The 20,809-nt window shown below is 37.8% G+C and overlaps 3 protein-coding genes and 1 non-coding gene across 6 annotated transcripts; 3 read left to right on the top strand and 1 right to left on the bottom strand.

The window, feature by feature from the left end:
• Positions 1–1,001: 1,001 nt before the first annotated feature.
• LOC113697893 (ARF guanine-nucleotide exchange factor GNOM-like) lies at positions 1,002–7,770 on the top strand. Of its 2 annotated transcripts, none has more exons than XM_072060420.1 (3): positions 1,002–1,322; positions 2,504–3,285; positions 3,720–7,770. In XM_072060420.1, the coding sequence occupies exons 2-3, from the start codon at positions 2,554–2,556 to the stop codon at positions 7,362–7,364; spliced, it is 4,377 nt and encodes a 1,458-aa protein (XP_071916521.1). In that variant the 5' UTR covers positions 1,002–1,322; positions 2,504–2,553; the 3' UTR covers positions 7,365–7,770. The 2 variants fall into 2 exon arrangements, with proteins under 2 accessions (XP_071916521.1, XP_071916520.1); XM_072060419.1 differs by having other exon boundaries at positions 2,459–3,285.
• A 484-nt stretch (positions 7,771–8,254) lies between these two features.
• Positions 8,255–10,678, top strand: LOC113699979 (vesicle transport v-SNARE 13-like). Its single transcript, XM_072059859.1, has 6 exons — positions 8,255–8,541; positions 8,656–8,791; positions 9,232–9,290; positions 9,377–9,565; positions 10,073–10,243; positions 10,413–10,678. The coding sequence occupies exons 2-6, from the start codon at positions 8,698–8,700 to the stop codon at positions 10,563–10,565; spliced, it is 666 nt and encodes a 221-aa protein (XP_071915960.1). The 5' UTR covers positions 8,255–8,541; positions 8,656–8,697; the 3' UTR covers positions 10,566–10,678.
• Positions 10,679–10,991: 313 nt separating this feature from the next.
• TRNAA-UGC (transfer RNA alanine (anticodon UGC)) lies at positions 10,992–11,064 on the top strand. Its single transcript has one exon. It is a non-coding gene; the product is annotated as a tRNA-Ala (tRNA).
• A 330-nt stretch (positions 11,065–11,394) lies between these two features.
• LOC113698360 (uncharacterized) lies at positions 11,395–13,828 on the bottom strand. Of its 2 annotated transcripts, XM_072058588.1 has the most exons (5): positions 13,462–13,819; positions 13,244–13,330; positions 12,272–12,421; positions 11,964–12,161; positions 11,395–11,816 (listed from the first exon to the last, which is right to left on the bottom strand). In XM_072058588.1, the coding sequence occupies exons 1-5, from the start codon at positions 13,678–13,680 to the stop codon at positions 11,721–11,723; spliced, it is 750 nt and encodes a 249-aa protein (XP_071914689.1). In that variant the 5' UTR covers positions 13,681–13,819; the 3' UTR covers positions 11,395–11,720. The 2 variants fall into 2 exon arrangements, with proteins under 2 accessions (XP_071914689.1, XP_071914690.1); XM_072058589.1 differs by lacking the exon at positions 13,244–13,330 and having other exon boundaries at positions 13,462–13,828.
• Between the last annotated feature and the right edge of the window lie 6,981 nt (positions 13,829–20,809).

The following is a 20,809-nucleotide window of genomic DNA, read 5'->3' as shown; positions in this document are numbered from 1 at the left end:
AAAATGAAGTCTTATTTAGAAGCTATAATCAACACAATTTTAGAGAAAAGCAACATGATTGTAGACTTTTAAAAATTAGATCAAAATATAATGTTTAAATTAGACTTTTACGATTGTATTTCAAAAAATACAATGTTTAATTGACATTGTCAATTTAGATCACAATGGAGCGTATAATAAACAAACTAATTGAACGCTTATTTTACGTTACGGGTTTGTTTGGATTGTGAATTATTAGAGATATTTTACTGTAACACTTTTTGTGATGTGATGTATGTGAGATAAAAAGATAATTGGTGAGATAAAAAGGTGTGTTGGAAATTATAATGATGATGTAAGCATTTTGCAAATAAACCGCAATCCAAACAAACATCGTATAGGTAGGATGACATTGAAATGGCAAGTTATCCAAAAAAAAAAAAAAAAAAAAAGGCATGGAATGGTTTGAAACTTTATTTTGCATAAGCCTTGTAATTATACAACAATATTATTTTTTATGTACCCTTAATGACAAATGATCGAAAAAACCAATTGCAAAATTAGACAAGCTTCGAAAGGTAGACTATTTTTTTTTTTTGGAAAAAAAAGATAGTAGTTCTTATTTGAAACACACGTGATTAATTGTCTGTTTGAAGTTGGAATGGTTTACTAAAATGCACTTTAATTAGTAGAACTTTAGGTTATAGTAGTGTTTCATCATATTATTTGGGTGCATAATTGCATAAGTATTTTTTATTTGATAATGTGTAATTTTAAAATTTTAAAAAAATATTTTTCTCATCCTTTAGTTCAAAATTTATAATAAAATTATTAAAATTAACTTTTTTACCCTTTTAAAATATAAAAGTTGTTGTAAAAATCTATTTTAAGCTTACGTCAAAAGTACTTTTTTTTTTTTTTAAACAAAAACAGCGCAATCCCAACCCCAAACAGCCTGTGTAATGAGATATGAAATTTAACGACAAACTACTAATAAATAAGGTTGAAAAAGAGACTGGTACTGCCATTGATACCGTGGATCGCTTGTGTCAGTATAATTTGGGGACCTAAAAAGTCAGCGGCCCGGTTCCAAATCCAGAGAGGAGGAGGTGGAGGAGGAGGGGCTTATTTAATTGTTTTTTCCCGGTACTCCTGCTCCGTGCTAGTACGGAGTACTAGTTATATAGTAGTATATATTTGGCGGAGTGATCCAAAAATCAAATGCCAATCTCCTGGCGGGTCGCCACTCCGACTCCGAGGAATCCCCTGTGATTGAGAAGTTATCTCGAAATCCTTTCTGGGGTTGGGGGTTTTGGGATTGGGATCGGGATCGGGATCTTCAGGTATTTGTCCTCCTCTTTGATCTGTATGTTTGTATTTCAGGCCACAGTTATTTTTAAATCTGATTTTATTGCTGATGTATTTGTGTCCCCGTGTTACTCTCACCATGATTTGTTGTTCACGTTGTTGATATGATTGATTATTGTTGAATTTAGTTCCTATTGAAGTTAGATCTGGTACCTAAGATTTGGAGCTCCGGGTTTTCATCACACTCCCAATCCTGGCCTTATTCATAGCACCAAGCTAAATCTCCAACAAATTTTTTTTTTTTTCATTTTTTGGAGCGATTTCCAACCGAGCTATCAATTTAGGCACCCAACACTTTTTTTTCCCTGCCCTGGGTTGTTGGTGATTACTCAAGAGAATGACGAATGTCAAATTTACTGTAGGCCCAAAGTACAGTGAAATGCCTTCTATCTTTAATTATAGACTGTCTTTGGTACTGACTATTTCCATAAAATTACAAAAGAGTGAAGCCCTTGTGGCAGTTGAATTCTTTTTATTGGTTATGCTTGTGGTACTGTTTTGTAACTACAGGCTAGCTGATGGTTGGACACTTATCTTTTTATCCTCATTTAATTGTTGCAAAGAACGTTTAATACTCTAAATCATAAAGCCCGTCTAGTGACCATCCCTTCTAATGCTTTGTACCAAATAGAAGCCTTGATTGTATAGCTGGTCAGGGGACAATAAGGTTGAAAAAGAACCTAATTTTAAGTGTAATTGGTTAATGGCTGAAAACACAGTTGGCATTCTGTAAAAAATTATTGCTTATGGGGGACACCAATAGACTGCATGTATGATAAATTCCAGAGTGGTAGTAAATTCTGTACTTTGTAAATAATTTGGCATACTAAAGTGGAATCATAGGGAGACCTTGGGATATATATAGCAATTGATTCTAAGTAAACCTAGTCGTTAAGTGCTTTTTTCATTTCTGGCAGAACTTTTGATACTTCATATGATATAAAATTTGATAATATTGACATATGGCTGATTTCAGTGGATTCTTTTAGCACGGCATGAATCTTTTTAGTTTCTTTTAGCATCTTCTCGATAATATTGAGAAGTGACCCATTGGGTTGTACGGTTCAAACTTGTATATCTCATCTTTTTGCTTGATTTCTGTCAATTACAGTGCGTATATATGGTCGTAAAGCTCTGCCTTTTTTTCTACTGCTAGCTGGTGCATATTGTTCTAGTCCTTCTTGAGTGGCATTCAGGAGTCATACCATGGGTTGCTTAAATCAACAGACTGCAGTCAATGCTGTGGTTAGAGGGCCCAAGGATGGTTCCTTTAGGTCTTCAAGGGTTGCCTTGGCATGCATGGTAAATTCAGAAATTGGTGCAGTTTTGGCTGTGATGAGGAGAAATGTAAGATGGGGAGTGCTTTATGCTGATGATGATCAAGTAGAGCACTCTCTCATCCAGTCTTTCAAGGAACTACGTAAAAAAATTTTCTTATGGCAACATCAGTGGCATTCAATTGATCCAGTGGTTTACCTTAAACCATTTCTGGATGTGATTCAATCTGATGAAACTGGGGCTCCAATTACTGGCGTTGCTTTGTCGTCAGTTTATAAAATTTTAACCCTGGAGATACTTGATTCAGAGACTGTGAATGTTGATAAGGCTTTGCATCTAATTGTCGATGCTGTAACCAGCTGCCGCTTTGAGGTGACTGATCCTGCTTCTGAAGAAGTGGCACTAATGAAGATACTTCAAGTTCTTTTAGCTTGCATGAAGAATAAGGCATCAGTTCATTTGAGTAATCATCATGTTTGCAACATAGTGAACACATGTTTTCGGATAGTTCATCAGGCAAGCTCTAAAGGTGAACTTTTACAGAGAATAGCACGCCACACTATGCATGAATTGGTTCGGTGCATCTTTTCGCACCTGCCTGACATTGGCGACAGACCGCATGCGTTGGCTGAGGGAAGCAGAATGTCTGCTGAGACCGAGGTAGGCATGGATATTTTTCCTGTCTGACATCTCTATAGGTTTAGAAATATCTTTTTTCTCTTTGGCCTGATGAATAATGCCGCAGTGAGCGAATGTCGACTGATTTTAACTGGATTGATGCTTCAGCAGTCTTATTACAGATATGCTATCTGGTTATATACTGATGATTGGAAAGAACAATCATTTGTATATTGATATAATCTGAAATAGTATTTTGTTATCTTGTATCTGGGCTTAAATATATTTAGTGGATGGGGTATGAGCATTCAGGGTTAATATATACTTGTTTAAGGCCATAGCCTGTTTTTGTTTGACAATAAAAAAATGGATGATGGGTTTATGGGTATTTCTACCAGATGTATCTTAAAGTTTTCATTCCATCATGCAAAATGAATAAATAAATTCCGAGTCCTAAACCTCATGGTATTCTGCAGGTTCATGTGCCAAAAGATACTCATATTTTGGAAGGTACGCAAGGTGTTAATGCCAATGGCAGTGCAAAATTTGATGGTAAGGCACTACCTCTTAAAGAGGCTTCAGGTAATCCTGCATTCACATCAGCAAGCAAAGTGGATGAGGAAATTATGACACTTGGCTCAGTGGAGGTTGCTCAGAATGGAGCTGACTCTATGATGGATCAATATGGTATCCCTTGCATGGTGGAGATATTTCAATTCTTGTGCTCTCTCTTGAATGTGATGGAAATTGAAAGTGGTGTGAGATCCAATCCTATTGCTTACGATGAAGATGTGCCCTTGTTTGCTTTAGGTTTGATTAACACGGCAATAGAATTGGCTGGGGCTTCCTTTGGAGATCATGCTAAATTATTGGTCCTGATACAGGAAGACTTGTTCTATAATTTGATGCAGTTTGGCTTGTCAATGAGTCCATTGATTCTCTCAACTGTTTGCAGCATAGTTCTCAATCTGTATCATCATCTGCGTACCAAGTTAAAACTGCAGCTTGAGGCTTTCTTCTCTCGAGTACTATTAAAGATTGCTGGAAGCAAGCATGGATCTTCTTACCAACAGCAGGAAGTTGCCATGGAAGCCATTGTGGATTTCTGCCGGCAGCCTTTTTTTATGGCTGAGATGTATGCCAATTTTGACTGTGACATATCCTGCAGCAATGTATTTGAAGATCTTGCCAACCTGTTGTCAAAAAGTGCCTTTCCAGTGAACAGCCCTTTGTCCGCATTGAATACTCTTGCTCTGGACGGTCTGATTGCCATGATTGAGGGTATATCTGAGAGGATTGGACATGAGTCATCAGCCCCAGAAAGGTCTCCAATACAACCTGAGGAATATAGACCATTTTGGACGGTGACGTGTGATAATTATGGTGAACCTAATTGCTGGGTCCCCTTTGTTTATAAGAAGAAGCAAATTAAGAAGAAATTGATGATTGGTGCTGACCACTTCAACCTTGATCCCAAGAAGGGCCTGGAATTTCTTAAAGGTGTAAATTTGTTGCCAGATACACGTGACACCCGTAGTGTAGCATGCTTCTTCAGATATACAACTGGTTTAAATAAGAATCTTGTTGGGGAATTTCTGGGGAGTCATGATGAGTTTTGTATTCAGGTGCTTAAGGAATTTGCGCAGTCATTTGATTTCCAGGACATGAACTTGGACACTGCACTGCGCATTTTCTTGGAAACTTTCAGATTGCCTGGAGAGTCTCAGAAGATACAGAGAGTGTTAGAGGCATTTGCAGAAAGATATTATGAGCAATCACCAGATATTCTGGTTAACAAAGATGCTGTATTTGTGTTGTCATATTCTCTAATAATACTCAACACAGATCAACACAATTCGCAGGTGAAGAAGAAGATGACTGAAGAAGATTTCCTCCGTAACAATCGTGCAATAAATGGAGGAAGTGATCTCCCTCGAGAGTTCTTGTCTCAACTTTACCACTCAATCTGTGAGAATGAGATCCGAATGATTCCAGAGCAAGCTGCTGCTGCTTCAGTAATGTCACGAAGTCATTGGATCAGTTTAGTGCACAGAGCAAAACAATCTGCTCCATACATTTTCTGTGATTCTGGTCCACATCTTGACTATGACATGTTTGCTATTTTGTCTGGGCCCACAATTGCAGCTATCTCTGTGGTTTTAGATCATGTGGAGCGGGACAATGTTTTGCATACATGTATTGATGGATACTTGACAATGGCTAAAATTTCAGCGTCCTATAATTCTGTCGATTCATTAGACGATTTGGTTGTGTCTCTTTGTAGATTCACTAATTTGTTGATTCCATCCTTAAACAATGAAGAATTTATTTTAGCTTTTGGGGATGATGCTAAAGCTAGGATGGCAACTGTGGCTGTTTTCACGATAGCAAACAGGTATGGTGATCAAATTCGCTCAGGATGGAAAAACATTCTGGATTGCATATTTAGCCTGAATAAGCTGGGTCTTCTTCCTGCTCGACTTGCCAGTGATGCTGTTGATGACTCAGAGGTTTCTTCTGATCAAAACCTAGTTAGACCCCCGTCATCTTCCCCAACAACATCTACTCCATCTCCAGTTGCCCCATCGAGGAAATCCTCTGGCCTGATGGGGCGGTTTACTCAACTGCTATACCTTGACACAGAAGAACCTGAATCCTATCCTACCCAAGAACAGGTTGCTGCTCGTCAGCGTTCTCTTCAGACAATCCAAGACTCTCACATAGATAGCATCTTCGCAGAGAGTAAATTTTTGCAAGCTGAGTCCCTATCACAGCTTGTTCAGGCTCTTCTCTTAGCTGCTGGGCGGCCTCGCAAGGCAAACAATTCTATGGAAGATGAAGTCACAGCAGTTTTCTGTCTGGAATTGTTGATTGCAATCACGCTAAACAACCGGGACAGGATCATGCTTCTATGGCAAGGTGTTTATGAGCACATAGCCAGTGTTGTTCAGTCAACTGTGATGCCTTGTGCTCTGGTGGAAAAGGCTGTCTTTGGGCTCCTCCGGATATGTCAACGGTTGCTTCCATACAAGGAAAATCTGACTGATGAGCTACTCAAGTCTTTGCAACTAATACTGAAACTTGATGCTCGGGTTGCTGATGCATACTGTGAGCAGATCACACAGGAAGTCATGCACATTGTGAAAGCAAATGCGATGCAGATAAGATCGCATATGGGATGGCGCACTATTATATCACTGCTATCTATCACAGCTCGACATCCAGAGGCATCTGAAGCAGGTTTTGAGACATTATCATTTATCATGTCCGAAGGGGCCCATCTGTCGCCTGCAAATTATGTACTTTGTCTAACTGCCGCCAGGCAGTTTGCCGAGTCCCGAGTTGGTAATGTTGACCAGTCAATCAGGTCTTTAGATCTGATGGCTGGTTCACTGGACTGCTTGGTACGATGGTTTTACAAAACCAAGGAAGCCATGGGGGAGGAAGCTGCCCTAAAAATGGCTCAGGATATATGGGAAATGTGGTTGAGGCTGGTACAAGGTCTTAGGAAAGTCTGTGTAGACCAAAGAGAAGAGGTAAGAAATCATGCTATTTTGATGTTACAGAGGTGCTTAACAGGTGCGGAGGTGATGCATATCCCAGTTGGTTTGTGGTCGCAGTGTTTTGATCTAGTCATCTTTACATTGCTTGACGATTTAGTTGAAATTGCACAGCAGCATTCTGCAAAGGACTATCGTAATATGGAAGGGACACTTGTTCTGTCTCTGAAGCTCTTGTCTAAAGTGTTTTTACAGTTATTGCACGATGTCTCACAGTTGGCATCCTTCAGCGAATTATGGTCGAGGGTTCTTAGCTGTATGGAAAGATATATGAAAGTGAAATTCAGAGGGAAACGAAGTGAAAAGATCCATGAATTAGTCCCTGAGCTCCTGAAAAACACATTGCTTATTATGAAGTCAAGTGGGCTTCTCGTGCCAAGTGAAGAGGACAATTTTTGGCAGTTAACTTGGTCGAGCGTGAAAAATTTGGCCCCATCTTTGCAATTAGAAGTTTTTTCTAGTGATGAATTGGAGCAGCTGCAGCAGAAGACGCAAACGAATGGTTGTAGTCCTATCCAAGATGGAAATGTTATAGTTCCCCCTAGTGAAACAAGAGCTTGAAGATAGATTTTCAACTACAGGCTCGGGACAGTGATTAATTGAGGCTTCAAAGTGTCCATATTGTTGGGTGAAAGTCATAACATGAGCCAGAGAGTCCGGTTGCAACCCAAGGAGATGATGATCTTGGTGACTGAGTTTGAGATGTGGTGAAAGAAGAGGGTGAAGTAAACGATTTTTGTTGAAGCCAAAGCTGATATTTGATACTTGCAAATTGTTTTATGTGGCCATTACAAGTACAGATACCAGCCTTTGTTTTGAGGGCAGTTTGGTGCCCTTCTTCTTCCCCAAATGAGGGGGTTAGGAGAGAAATAGGTTATTTTACTTGTTAAATTTTGTTTTGTGCTGTTTTGGGGCTGTCAAATAGATAGTAGTTGCTGCGCTAAAATGAATTATTCTTAGCTGTTCATTCCATTTGTACAAAAAGTACCCTACCCAATGTTACTACGGACTCGGGGCACGGACCGTCCAGAGCAATTTTGGCCATTATCAACTGCGCGTAACTTTCTTTGTACATCGTGTAATTTTTTTTTCACAGGATGTATTTTCACAACAGATAGTGGTGGGCCCTACATTGGACACGAAAATCGAGTTACATGGTGTAATCTCAGTCGCACAAAATTTTGAGGGCAAATCTTGGCCCTTAACCGTGCAGGGACCGTCCCTGCCACAAATCCATGTTACTACTAACTGGTATATTAGTGAATTTCGCTTTTGCGCCATGGTCCTCCCTCTCTCACTCGCCGCACATCACATCTTGAACTTAGCAAGGGCTGGAAGGATCCAATGCCATGATGCTGCTTTTTATTGCGTAAGCAAATAGATAATTTTTTTTAAGTTCGAATGTCCGCTAGAACTTAACGTGTCTCGTTTTCTTTTCTTTTACGGATAGTCGTTTTTTTTTTTTTTCGAATCTTTCTTTCGTTTTCAGAACAATTCCAGGAAAGTCCTCAAAAACACTGGGCGGACCCAAATTGCAAATAATGGCTGTCGTTTTGCAGACCCATCAAAAAAGCCAGAAATTTTCCACCTTCCTCCACTGGCTGCCCAAAATAAAATAGGCAAAACGTTAGTTTTTAAAAAAAAAAAAAAAATTTCTCATAGCAGAGCAGGCGAATTATCCGGTCACTTTTCTAGGTAACGAAGAGGATTCCGATATTTCCCGATCGCCATCGATCAGGTGCGCTGTGTTTCTAATTTCTACTATTTGTTTTCTGCGGATAATAACGAATGCGAATTTGGATACTTTTCCTGGACTGGTCTCTGGTTTAACTGAATCGACACCTAATTTTAGGGTTGAATTCGGGGGAGAGCGCTTCTTTTCCAGAGGAGCAAGATGAGTGAAGGTTTTGAAAGATATGAAAGACAATACTGCGAGCTGTCGTCGAATTTATTGAAAAAGTGCAAGTCAGCCAGTCTTATTGATGGAGGTTAACGAAAGCCCTTTTTCTCAAGACTCTCTCCTTTTTTCTTTTTTTCTTTTTAATTAAATTAAAAATTTCCTTCGATTTCTCAAATTGTAATATCGCGTTAGCTGATCATGCACAACTTTCTGCATCATTGTTAGGTTTGTTGTGTATTTCTGTTTGGTTTACAACTGAGAGTTACATGTCAACTATGTCATCAAGGACATTGGGTTCTCTATTCTGGCTAGCCTTGGTAGTGGAGGGGATTAGTCTTGGATTCTTGATGAGACCTTGTCCTTCTAACCATTTCCAAGCGCACAGATGCAGAAACCAAGTTTTGTATGGATTAGGCATTTGGATTTTCATCTCGTGTGCCTTGCATACATCATCAATCTGTGAACAATGATGTTTACTGACATATATATATATATATTGAGATGTCAAAAATTACTACTGTTTTGCAGAGCGAAAGAAACAAAAAATATCTGAAATAAAAGCTGGAGTTGACGATGCAGAATCTTTGGTACTCAGACTTTGATCTACTACTTGAATGTTCCAATTTAGTGCTCAGCTTATGAGCTACTTCTGACATTGGTTTATCAAATTCAGATCCGCAATATGGATCTTGAGGCTCGAAGTTTGCAGCCAAATATTAAGGCAGTCCTGCTTGCCAAGCTAAGAGAATACAAATCTGATCTGAACAATTTAAAAAGTGAAATGAAACGACTTGCTTCATCTGACCTAAACCAGGCTGCACGAGATGAGTTACTGGAGGCTGGAATGGCCGATAAACTAACGGTATGTCTTGATTTTTTATGAGGCAATGGCTGGCTTTTCTTTTGTTTTCTGCAACTGAGAAGCCTATTATTACAGCTTAGCGTTTCCATATGAGAAGGTGAGAAACCGCCAATCATTATGAAAATTTTCTAACTGTTGGAGGCTTGCAGAAAAAAATTCATGCTGCTCTTACGAAGGAAAGCCTGATAGCATCTCGAGGCTGCTTTAATTTAGTAGGACGGAAAATGACATCAATGTCCCTGACAAGCTTATCTTAAGAATTTGTGTGCTACATTTTCTTTTTGGATTCTTTGCTGGACAGTATCCTATGTATACATTTGTTTGGCATGCTAGAGTGATGAACTTGACTTGTAAATAGATGATTTAGGTTAAGGTGCTAGGGCAAGAGAGGATCTTAAATATTCGTAAGCACCACTATAACTGAGATGGAAGTCATGAATTGTCATTCTTTTATCTCCTTACCTTCGCTCTTGCTAATTTATGGGAACGTGGTGCTTCTCTCATTAGGTATCAGCAGATCAAAGGGCAAGACTTTTAACGTCTACTGAAAGAGTAGACAAGTCCAGTGACAGGATCAGGGACAGTAGGAAGACCATGCTGGAGACGGAAGATCTTGGTGTTTCAATTCTCCAAGACCTGCACCAGCAGCGACAGTCTCTTTTACGTGCTGATAACACGGTAAGATTTAATTAATGGGTGGTTCGTATACATTTCAGCTTTATTCTACATAGGAGGATCGATGTTTTTCATTAAAATTTCCATATTCTTTAGCTATCTGTGGGCTGTGGTCTTATTGTGAATCAATGGTAGGGGCATTCCATCAACTGATGATTTCCTCCTTTTCTAGCTGCATGGTGTCGATGACAATATAAGCGGGAGCAAGAAAATAGTGACCAATATTTCGAGGAGGATGAGCAGAAACAAGTGGATTATTGGGGCTGTAATCACCGTCCTTGTTGTTGCCATTGTGTTGATTTTGTACTTCAAACTATCCAAATAGTTTTCTTCGATGATGTATTGCAGTACCCATTGTCTTGATCTTGTTCTCGTGTGTGCACTTGATGTTTGACTTGATTAATTGAATGTGCTTCTGAGTACAAGAAGATTTGATTTCTTATAGTGTTGGATTACGAATTTACGTGCTATAGGAGCATCCGAGAATTTGGCGTCAACGAATTCAATGCCCACATCCAAATGACAAATAACCTTCTTTAATGTGATTAGATTTTCACGATTATACCTCATTTACTGATATTTCTAGTGAATATTGATAGATCGTACTCCTTGGAAAATAAAGTTTAGCGTCAACCAAGAAAAGCTAATAGGTGGTGCCATCAGGGAAGAGTTTTGGTGGTGAGTGCCAAATTTATCACATAGATTCCGTCTTTAGGTATATTTTGATTTTTATACTTTGTAGTCGCCAAGTGGGGATGTAGCTCAAATGGTAGAGCGCTCGCTTTGCATGCGAGAGGCACGGGGTTCGATCCCCCGCATCTCCACTAATCAGTCAGTTTTTGTTTTTCCGGGCACAGCAGTAGATCCTGGCAATGGAATAACGAATTTGGGCCCGGCCGAAAAAACGCAATGAGACTGATTTGTATGATGCCTAAAATAGTTAGTGTGTTTGGATGGTATTGAAAAAAGAAAATAACATTGCAGTAATTTTTGATATGATATATGTAAGATAAAATAATAATTAAAATATATATTAGTTATACAAGCAAATAGGTTTTTATATCCCAACAAACGTAATACTATCAGCTCAGAAATTCCGAAGAATCCACAGTAAAACGAAGTTCTAGTTTGTAACTTTCGACTCGTAGAGAACATGGACCAGCAACACAACAACTGCACCCTTTATTTCTTTTGGCAGCAACATCATAGCAAACTCAGGATAGCAGAGACAACTTGGAAAAAGGAACTTAATTTCATTGTTATCATCTGCCAATTCTGGAGGGGGAAAGAACGCATGCTGGTAGTTTGGAAGAAGTTGCTTTATACGGTAAATGTCTGAGAAATAAAAACAAAAAATTACATCTTTCGTTTTTTCACTTGCTGGGAAAGAACACATCCTCTCACGTTCCTACACAGACTCCTCAGATCATGAGGCCTCCTCTTGTAATCTCAACTGTCATTCGGTGTCTTGAGTACATAACTATCTGATGGACTTTTCCCTCTTAAATGAACTATAGTCAGCAAGCAAGCTACCGTTAACTTTACTCTTCATGTTCTCCATTAATCTCCTTAGAACCTAGCACAATAAAGAATGCAGACAAATCGGTCAGAAGAACACTTTTGTCCACCAAAATTAATCTTTTCCAGAATCCAATTTACCATCCATCTCTCCTAGTCAGGAATAGGGTAAGTTATGAACAAGAAGATGCGCCAAGTAACTAACCGACTCTGCAACTTCTCGACGAACTTCTTCAGGAATTAGTGAGAGCGCAGCTGGGAGAATGAAGCTCATGTTAATCTGCAGTGTACCTGTAAGCCTAGTACAAGGACCCCGTCTATCAGGGTAAAGAATTCCTTTTACTCCAAGGGAAAAATTAGAAGGCTTTAGCACATCATCTAGTCCTTGAAGCTCCCATCTAATCTGCACCACATATAACGAATGAGGAGCCAGTGGCAGTTGAAGTGCTTAATAATCCAGCAGATAGAACAATGACAAGCACACTTTTTTTTTCCCCCTGAAAATTCACTTACAATTTCAAGTTCGACCACCTTTGTAATATCATTAGGAACCTCAGGAGGGTATTCAATCCCTTGTGATTTACATCTCACTCTCATGTCAATTACTGGCTTGACGGTTTGGAACAGGAAGTCTATGGGTAGCATATTAATTCTCCATTCTTCCTGCATGGGACAGATTGCTTTTCAAGCGTTATATGGAGGCAAACATATGTACGGCCACAATCACTAAGGGGAAAAAAAGATAGACAAAAGATTAAGCACAAAGGAAAGAGGGGAGAGAGAGAGAGCGCAAAGAGCGAAAACAAGATGCTGTTGAAATTTCTGCAAGTTTTTTTTTTCACTGCAAGTTTAATTGTTCTTAAAAGCATTCGCCAAAGTATTCGAGAAAAAAAATTCAAGACTTCAATTTTAGGCTTTAACTCGAAGCGAGAAACAGCTCCTGGCAACAAGTCTTGTCAATTGACCCCCTATGAAATTTCAGTGTTTAAGCCTTGTGATATAACCCGTCTTGACAGATTTAACAATTATCCTACAATTAAGATGGTGCCACACGACCCCCCAAATGCTCATAGTTGGTATGGATATATGACAAAATTCACAATGAAATTACAATTAATGTGATCCAGTAAATCCCCAACAAAAGCAAGATAGAAAGAAAAGGTCAATTAAGCAATGCGAAGATATCTATTGCTGACATGACGAAAAAAAAAAAGAGTAAGTATTGCTGACATGCGAAGATATCTATTGCTGACATGACGAGCACATAGATTATGTATACAACTCCAAGGGTTTCCTGGCCTATACTCGGGGCTATACATTCAAAGCAAGATCCAGTGCCACCAGCCATTGGAAAAAAAAAAAAAAATTGCAACCAAAAGGGGCATTAGCCTTTTAATCAAAAAGGGACTCAATTTCCACATAGCAGGAATCCTTTAGATAAGTGCAAACTCGTGATTGGGGTCCAAGAATTCGAGAAACAGTTACCTCACTAAGTTGCTGGCTTCTCTGTTTGTCAGGAAAGATGGCTCTAAAAACTCTGGGCTTATCCTCGAGATATTGGTCAAAAGTGGCCTACCACGTCATTAATTTCACAGTTGGTCGACTTGATAGTCAATAACATGCTTAATTACCAAGGCCCCTATGGCTATAACAGGCAAATGCATAATGGAGATGAAGAGACATCAGATTGGTAATAGAAATACCCCGGGAAGTTCATAGAGAGGGACGTCGGTGGAGATTCTGGAAGAATACGTTGAAGGGTTGGCCACCTGTGCCATAATCATCAAAGGCTTTGGCTTTGTTTGGCAGCTGAAGGTGAAGCCGCATTGCAACCTGGGTGGCAGCACCACCGCCTTGTGGTTCCATGGTTTGCCAGATACCAGTAGGCTCTTACAGGACGAGGGCGCTACAAAAACTGACATGGCTCATTCATTCTCCTTTGTCTCTATCTGTCTTGCAGACTACTGAGACACTGGAAGGAGCATTTCGCTGCTTGATTTGGTACTACTATTTCATTAGTGCTGGGCTCTGGCTGTGGGACCATAATGCGAGCATAAAGAAAAAGAGCAGGGTGGAGGCATCATACTTAGGTTCGTCTCTTTTGATAATCATCATCATGTCTTCTGATTGTGTGGCCCTGAACTGAGTTTGGCGCTTGATGAAATGTAAGAGTCAGTACCAGTGTTTTGAAAACCGGACCGGACCGGCCGGTTCGACCGGTTGAACCGCGAACCGGCCATGGCTCCGGTCCGGTTCAATGCCAGGTTTGACTTTATCAAGAAACCTGTCAAAAACCGGTCGGACCGCCAAACCGCTGAACCGGATGTGAACCGGTTATTTCCGGTTTTTGAGTTTTCCTTTTTTTTTTTTTTTTTTTTTTTTTTTTTGCAAAATGTAGTTACCAAGATTCGAACTCAAGACCTTTGTAATAGAAGACCAATGTAGTAACCGTTGCACTATCACATCTTATTAGTTTGTTTTGATAACTTATTTATATAAAACAAACACTCATATTTCTTTTGTTCCATTTTTTTTACAAAATATCATCCTTTCATGACTCTTTCTTTTTAATCTTCAATACACACACACACACACTCTCTCTCTATCATCTTTTCTTTTGCCACTCATTTTTAATCAAACCTCTTTATTTTTAATTTATTGATGTTTTCTTCCATATTTTAATTTTGTTTTTGTCCATTAAATTTAAAAAAGTTAAAAAAGAATTATTTTTCTTTAACCCAATTTATTTAATACCACAACCACTCACTTTTATCTCATTTTTTGTTTCTTATCAAATTTGCATTTCTATTTTCAATTCTCTTGATTTTCTTCGAACTCCAGACTTCCTTTTTTAAATTGTAAATTTAAATTCCAAAATGTAAATTAAAATTTAAGTTCACAATGTCTAAATTCTCATAGACGTGAATTTTGTATAATTTCAAATATTGTGATTTTTGGATTATATTTAAGATTTTTTTGGTAGATATAATTGAAATTGAGATGAAATTTATTTGTTTTAACGTATAATTTAAAAAACTTATTTTTAAAAATCCAAGTTATTCAAAAATAGTAAACTTTTCATCATATAAAGTATTAAATTATCCATTACATGTCTTATTTTGTGCACATATATATTTATATAAATTATTTTTTAAAAAATTCATTGAACCGAGGTTGAACCGGTCCGACCGGTTGAACCTCGACCCTTTCACTTCACCGGTTCGATTAACGGTCCGGTTTTTAAAACATTGATGAAATCGCACATGGCAGTTGCTTGATGGTTCCCTGTTCTAAAATGGGGCCTTTCAAGACAAACAAATCCCACATAACCCCTCCCCCCCCCCCAAAAAAAACCACGGTCCCAAACAAAAAAAAAGAGGATTGTACCTGTTCAACACCACTTAGGTAGGGATGGCCACGGGGCGGGGGACCACTCCCCCACCCACCCCCGCTCCGTTGCCTATTAATTCCCCCGACCCCGTCCCGTCCCCCGCCTCCCACTCTCCCCGCCCTGTCCCGCTTTTCCTGCGGTGTTCCCGTGGGGTTAATAAAATTATTCCCGTGGGGTTAATAAAATTTTATCATAGTTAAATTTTAATAAATAATCAAGTACTAAAATATCAACACATCATCAAGTTATTATTCACTGTAATTTTACAATTGAAACTCATAAAAACAATCAAACAAAAGTTATTTGAATACAATCCAACATGATGAAATAAATACAACTAAAATAGTCAAGTTTTCACTTTTGGTGCAAATACAATCACTAATTCATTATTGTGTTTGTGCTTTTTTTTGAGAAAAAAATGTTATTCTATTAAGTGTAATTAGAAATTTAGTATAAATGTATTAGTAAATTTAGTATAACTAATTAATAAATTCTATTAGTAGACATGTCTAATTATTCATATAATTGATAATATCTATTATATTACATACATTAATATACATTATATAATACATCTAACTAATAATATCATTATCATAAGTTTATAACTAATTAAATTACATATTATATATATTTATTTATATATATATACTTTTTTTTTGCGGGTGGCGGGGCGGGGCGGGGGAGTATACCCCCGCCCCGTTTCTAAAAGGGGAAAAAAAATTCCCCCCCGTCCCCGCCCCGAGAACCCCCCGCGAGCACCCGTCCCCATTACCATCCCTACACTTAGGTGAAGTGCACTAACATCAATGAGTGCGGTTGAAAACGTAAGGCTAAAAAATAAAAAAGCCCTGTGGTAAGTCTAATACACAGAAAAGTTTCCTATAGTTTCAAAATATACAATACGACATCTCATACTTTGAACTAAATTATAAAAGTGACGAAATCCGTTAAATTTAACGGAAATGACTTATTGAAACTTAAAAAAAAAAATTTATACCTAATTTTTATCAAATATACCTATTCTACCTCTTAACCCTCAATTCTCTCTATTTAGAGAATAAAATAAATGATTTTTTTGAACTGTCTTTTATTTAAGGGTAAAATACACGGAATCCCCTTATGGTTTCGCGAAAAGACACATTACTCCCCTATCGTTTAGAAATCTACACATAAACACCCTAAACTTCATAACTAAAGTGAAAATTACTTTCTGAACCGGCTGAGTTACCAGTAGCAAGTCGAATACCCTCGTCTAACTTTATATTGTAGACATCAACTTTCAACCACTATACGATTTTTTACCTCATTTTGTCAAGAAAACAATATTCTGAAAATTACTTTAAGAAATAATGACACTCTGGCTGTGTCTTCCTCCGTTTCATTTCCACCGCCACTGACGACGGCGAGCAATCCCCTGGCCTAGTAGCAGCCATGGTTCACGTCAGTTTCTATCACAACTATGGGAAGACGTTCAAAAGTCTCGGCGTCCATATGAGAAGGAGCGTTTGGATGCTGAGTTGAGGCTTGTTGGAGAATATGGACTCAGAACGTGGCTGGAACGCAGTTTTGCACTATATACTACTGCATAGAATCCCTCCAAACACATGTACGACATGTATCTCACAATATTCCTTTCTTTAATCTCTTACAAGGGATTTGGTCTGAAGCAGTATTTGTACTTGCTTCGTCAGCCTTGCATTCTGCAATTTGGCATTTCACAATTTCGAAACCAGTTGTAGAAATGTGACCAAAAAAAAAAGGGGACCTTAAGCTTAACAGCTCCGCCTGCGGAGTCCCTCTCCGAAATCCTGAGTGCAAAACTGAAGGCAGGTAGGACGCGGTTGGAACGCGGCTTCACCGTGGAAAGAACGCAGTCATGATTCTTGAATCATAAAAGAGAAGATCAAAAAAAAATTTGTGTTATTTAGGAGGAGAATAGACAGAGGCACATCAAGGTTGGAAGGCAGGTAGTTAATGTTCCTTCATTTATGGTGAGAGTTGATTCCCGGAAGCACATTGACTTTTCAATCACTAGTCCATTTGGTGGCGGGCGTGCTGGAAGAGTCAAACGTAAGAACCAGAAGGCAGCTGCTAAGAAAGCTGCTGATGGTGATGGTGATGAAGAAGAAGAAGAGTGAGCCATTTCGTGTTAGATACCTTCTTTCTTTTACCCTCCAGAAAATAGCTTTACATCTGACTGCTATTTGGAATTTTGTCCTATTAGATTTTTCAGAGTATTGCATTTTCTGCAGAAGAGAGTATTCCTTTCAAAGCTATCTTCTGCAATACTCTCTTCTTCCCTTTTTCCTTTTCAAAGGGATCTCTCATACCCATCGTCACTAGGTCACACACCCGGTTACAGGTTAATTTCCACTTTAGTTATGAAGTTTAGGGTGTTTATGTGGAGGTTTCTAAACAATAGAGGGTAAGATATCTTTTCGCGAAACCACAAGGGGGTTTCTTGTATTTTACCATTTGTTTATTATATCAGAGAATTTTGGTCATTTCATCCATTTTCATTAAGTTTAACAGATTTCATCACCTTTACAATTTAATTCAAAGTATGAGGAGTTGTATTGTATATTTTGAAATCATGGGGAGTTTTTCTGTGTATTAGGTTTAATATAGGGGACTTTTTTGTTTTTTACCCAAAACATAATTATCTCAAGTAATATTTGTACTTGCATGACAAATACATTCATCACTCATTTTTTTTGTTTTTTAAAATTATTTTTTTAACTCACGTACACATATATTACATTACAAAAAATTTTACAGTAATAATTGAAATAATATTCTATTTAGCCATGTGGAATATTTTGATAACATCTTCAGCTAAACTTCTGATTATGCATGTGAGGTATCGTGTTTAGAAGAATTAGCATTTTGGCAATTGCTAAGTCTATCTAAAGAAGGGAATTGATTAGCTCCGAAGTGGCAATGAACATGATTTATTCCCAGTTTATGTAAATTATACTGATGGCCCTCGAGTATATTATGAATTCGTTTGATCTTCACAAATTGCAAAATTGATGTATAGTATTTTGGCAAAAAATGTAGATCGTGAAAGAAGCACTTCAAGATTTGTCTCCAACAACTATCGAGTAATGCCTTATTAAGTCTTGCAGAACAAAGAGGGAGGGGAAGGAAAGAAGATTGGATTTGGTTAGGAGTATGTAAAATTAAAAATTTTCGATTTACTGACTGAATTCGAATTGAATTCAAAATTTTTGAAATCGGTAAATCGAAAATCAGAATGGAATTCGAGTTTTTCGATTTTGAAGTATACGAATTTGGTTCGAATTCGGTAATGGGATTTTTCAAATCGGAAATTCTGATTTAGACTTCACAATTCAAATCGGTGTGAAATCGGAAATCGAATATCGATTTTGATTTCAAATTCATATATATATACTAGGGGGAGTGCTCGCGCATCGCGCGGATGATTGGCGCTTGTGGAGAAAAAGATTTTTTTGTTGAACAAACAATAGTACATTATGAGAAGAAATAGCCATCAAATAATGAGAAGCAATTACTATTGCAAAAAAAAAATAGTCCATAAAGTAGTCGAACGAGAATAGTAGTAATAGTCCATAAAGCAAAGATTGTTGAAAACAAAGAGAGTAATAGCTATAATACTGACACCATACAGTCCCTTATTTAGTGATAGTAATAGTAGTAAACTAATTTAGATACTTTAATAGGCAGCCCTTAAGTACTCAGTTGTGTTGTTTCTTGGTGGTTCCGTCATTTTGTTGTGTAGGTGTTGCACCACTGGTTCCTTCACTGGACTTTGTAAAAGATGAGGTGTCCAAATTAGTTGGGCCGACTCTTTTTCTTGTCTCCATTTTTGTCATTGCGACATCTATTGCCGTTTCTTGAGAGATAAAGTCTGGTTTTTTTGCTACTTCAGCTACGCTTATTGCACTGCCAAAATTTCGGGATATTGATGTGGTTGCATATTGGTTGTGTACTTTGATATGACAGCGAGCTCTTCAGGAGTTGAGTTCCTGGAGATCTCTCAAGTGCTCCGTTATTGTGTACGCTTGTAGCACTGCTAATACATTTTGATGTGGTCCCATGTTTAACCGGTACTTTTGACAAACTTGCATTTGACAAATTAGTGAATGCAAGTCCCATATTACTTCTTCTCATTATAGATTAAGTTGTCATTAACTTTATAGCAATTTCGGGCATGGAATACAGCATAAAAATTTGTTCTCATACAATATAAAATAAGGAACACATTTAGCAGTAAATGAAGTGAACACTTCACACCCAAATCAACAATAAATAATAAAATCAATCAATTCACACAGCGTTACAATAAAATGGTGTCAAATTGAAGGTCGGTGATAATACAGAAAGGCAGAGCAACACAGAAAGCTAACCTTATTTCAGAATCCCCACCGAGAGCTCTTTCTTGCTGTTGCTCCAAACCTATAAGATTATAACCAACCCAGTCAAATTACAGAGGATAACCGAATCAATGAAAAAAATACTATCTTGCAACTAGCAACGCGATAAAAGTCGCTAATTACAGGTACTAAGAACACACCGATAAAATTAAGGGAGAAACTGAAAAATTGAGGAGGAGGGTGAAATCTAATCTCAAACTGAACCACCAGGAGTAGCTGCGACTGAAGAACATTTTGAACTGATTAGTATGAAGCCATGAAGAATTATTCCAATTGCAGAATGCGAATAGGGAGAAACTGATAATCAACCGTCTGGGCATTAACATACCAACGGTTCCGCAATTGAATTGGGGTGTAATTAGTTACGAAATAATAGGTAATTTCAGAGTTGAACTCGGATGGAAGAGAAAACGATGAGTCAGATCGTTGTAGACAAAGGCAAAAAGGAAAAACTTAATCCCTGAAACTGAAAGGGGATAAATTGACCAGCGTTTGTGGCTCATAAATGTAGATTATAAATGATAGAAAAATGGATGCCAACCAAACCATTAACATTCATAACAGTTCGTTCGGCAACCATTGAAATGTTTCAGACAAAGCAACACCTCAAAGGTTACCTGCGGCTGAAAAGGGGAATAATTGGTAGTTAATGGATATTCCGATAATTACACAAACACACAAGCATATATGGGTTGTATAAAATGCAAAAACAGTTGCACACTAATTACACATTCCATCAATACCCACATGGCTCATCAATGACAACCTTAAATGTATTAAAATGAGAAATTATTGGTAGTTAAGGGATATTCTTGTAATTATACCAATACACGAACATATATGGGTTGTACAAAATGCAAAAACGATTGCACGCTCATTACACATTCCATCAATACTCAGATGGCTCAGCAATGACAACTTTAAATGTATTAAAATGGGATCATTGCAATAAACATACCCAAATACATGCCTCGTTAAGTTGTACCTAAAACTTTTAAATTAATACACAACATTTCACATTCCCAGAAAGCCCTCATCTATGCGTTTGAAATTCAAATTATTTTTTGATCAAAACTCAATCTTATATAGTATAAGAATATATATTAATATATGTAATATAAAATTATATTATATAATAATACATCTAACTAATAATTATATTGCTTAACAATACAATAATAAGCCTTATTAAGTTAGTTGTATATTGCGTTATAATTATAAACATATATTATACAAAAA

Source organism: Coffea arabica, chromosome 7e, assembly GCF_036785885.1.
Source record: "Coffea arabica cultivar ET-39 chromosome 7e, Coffea Arabica ET-39 HiFi, whole genome shotgun sequence".
NCBI classification, from domain to species: domain Eukaryota; kingdom Viridiplantae; phylum Streptophyta; class Magnoliopsida; order Gentianales; family Rubiaceae; genus Coffea; species Coffea arabica.
The sequence above is the reverse complement of the archived record's forward strand: the minus strand, read 5'-3'. Positions and strand labels throughout refer to the sequence as shown.

Coding starts and splice junctions, on each gene's coding strand:
- LOC113698360 (XM_072058588.1), bottom strand. CDS start 13,680: ATGTCAGTTTTTGTAGCGCCCTCGTCCTGTAAGAGCCTACTGGTATCT. Junction 12,422..13,243: donor GAAGCCAGCAACTTAGTGAG/GTAACTGTTTCT, acceptor TGTCCCATGCAG/GAAGAATGGAGAATTAATAT. Junction 12,162..12,271: donor AGGTGGTCGAACTTGAAATT/GTAAGTGAATTT, acceptor TATGTGGTGCAG/ATTAGATGGGAGCTTCAAGG.
- LOC113697893 (XM_072060420.1), top strand. CDS start 2,554: ATGGGTTGCTTAAATCAACAGACTGCAGTCAATGCTGTGGTTAGAGGG. Junction 3,286..3,719: donor GAATGTCTGCTGAGACCGAG/GTAGGCATGGAT, acceptor GGTATTCTGCAG/GTTCATGTGCCAAAAGATAC.
- LOC113699979 (XM_072059859.1), top strand. CDS start 8,698: ATGAGTGAAGGTTTTGAAAGATATGAAAGACAATACTGCGAGCTGTCG. Junction 9,566..10,072: donor GAATGGCCGATAAACTAACG/GTATGTCTTGAT, acceptor TTCTCTCATTAG/GTATCAGCAGATCAAAGGGC. Junction 10,244..10,412: donor TTTTACGTGCTGATAACACG/GTAAGATTTAAT, acceptor CTCCTTTTCTAG/CTGCATGGTGTCGATGACAA.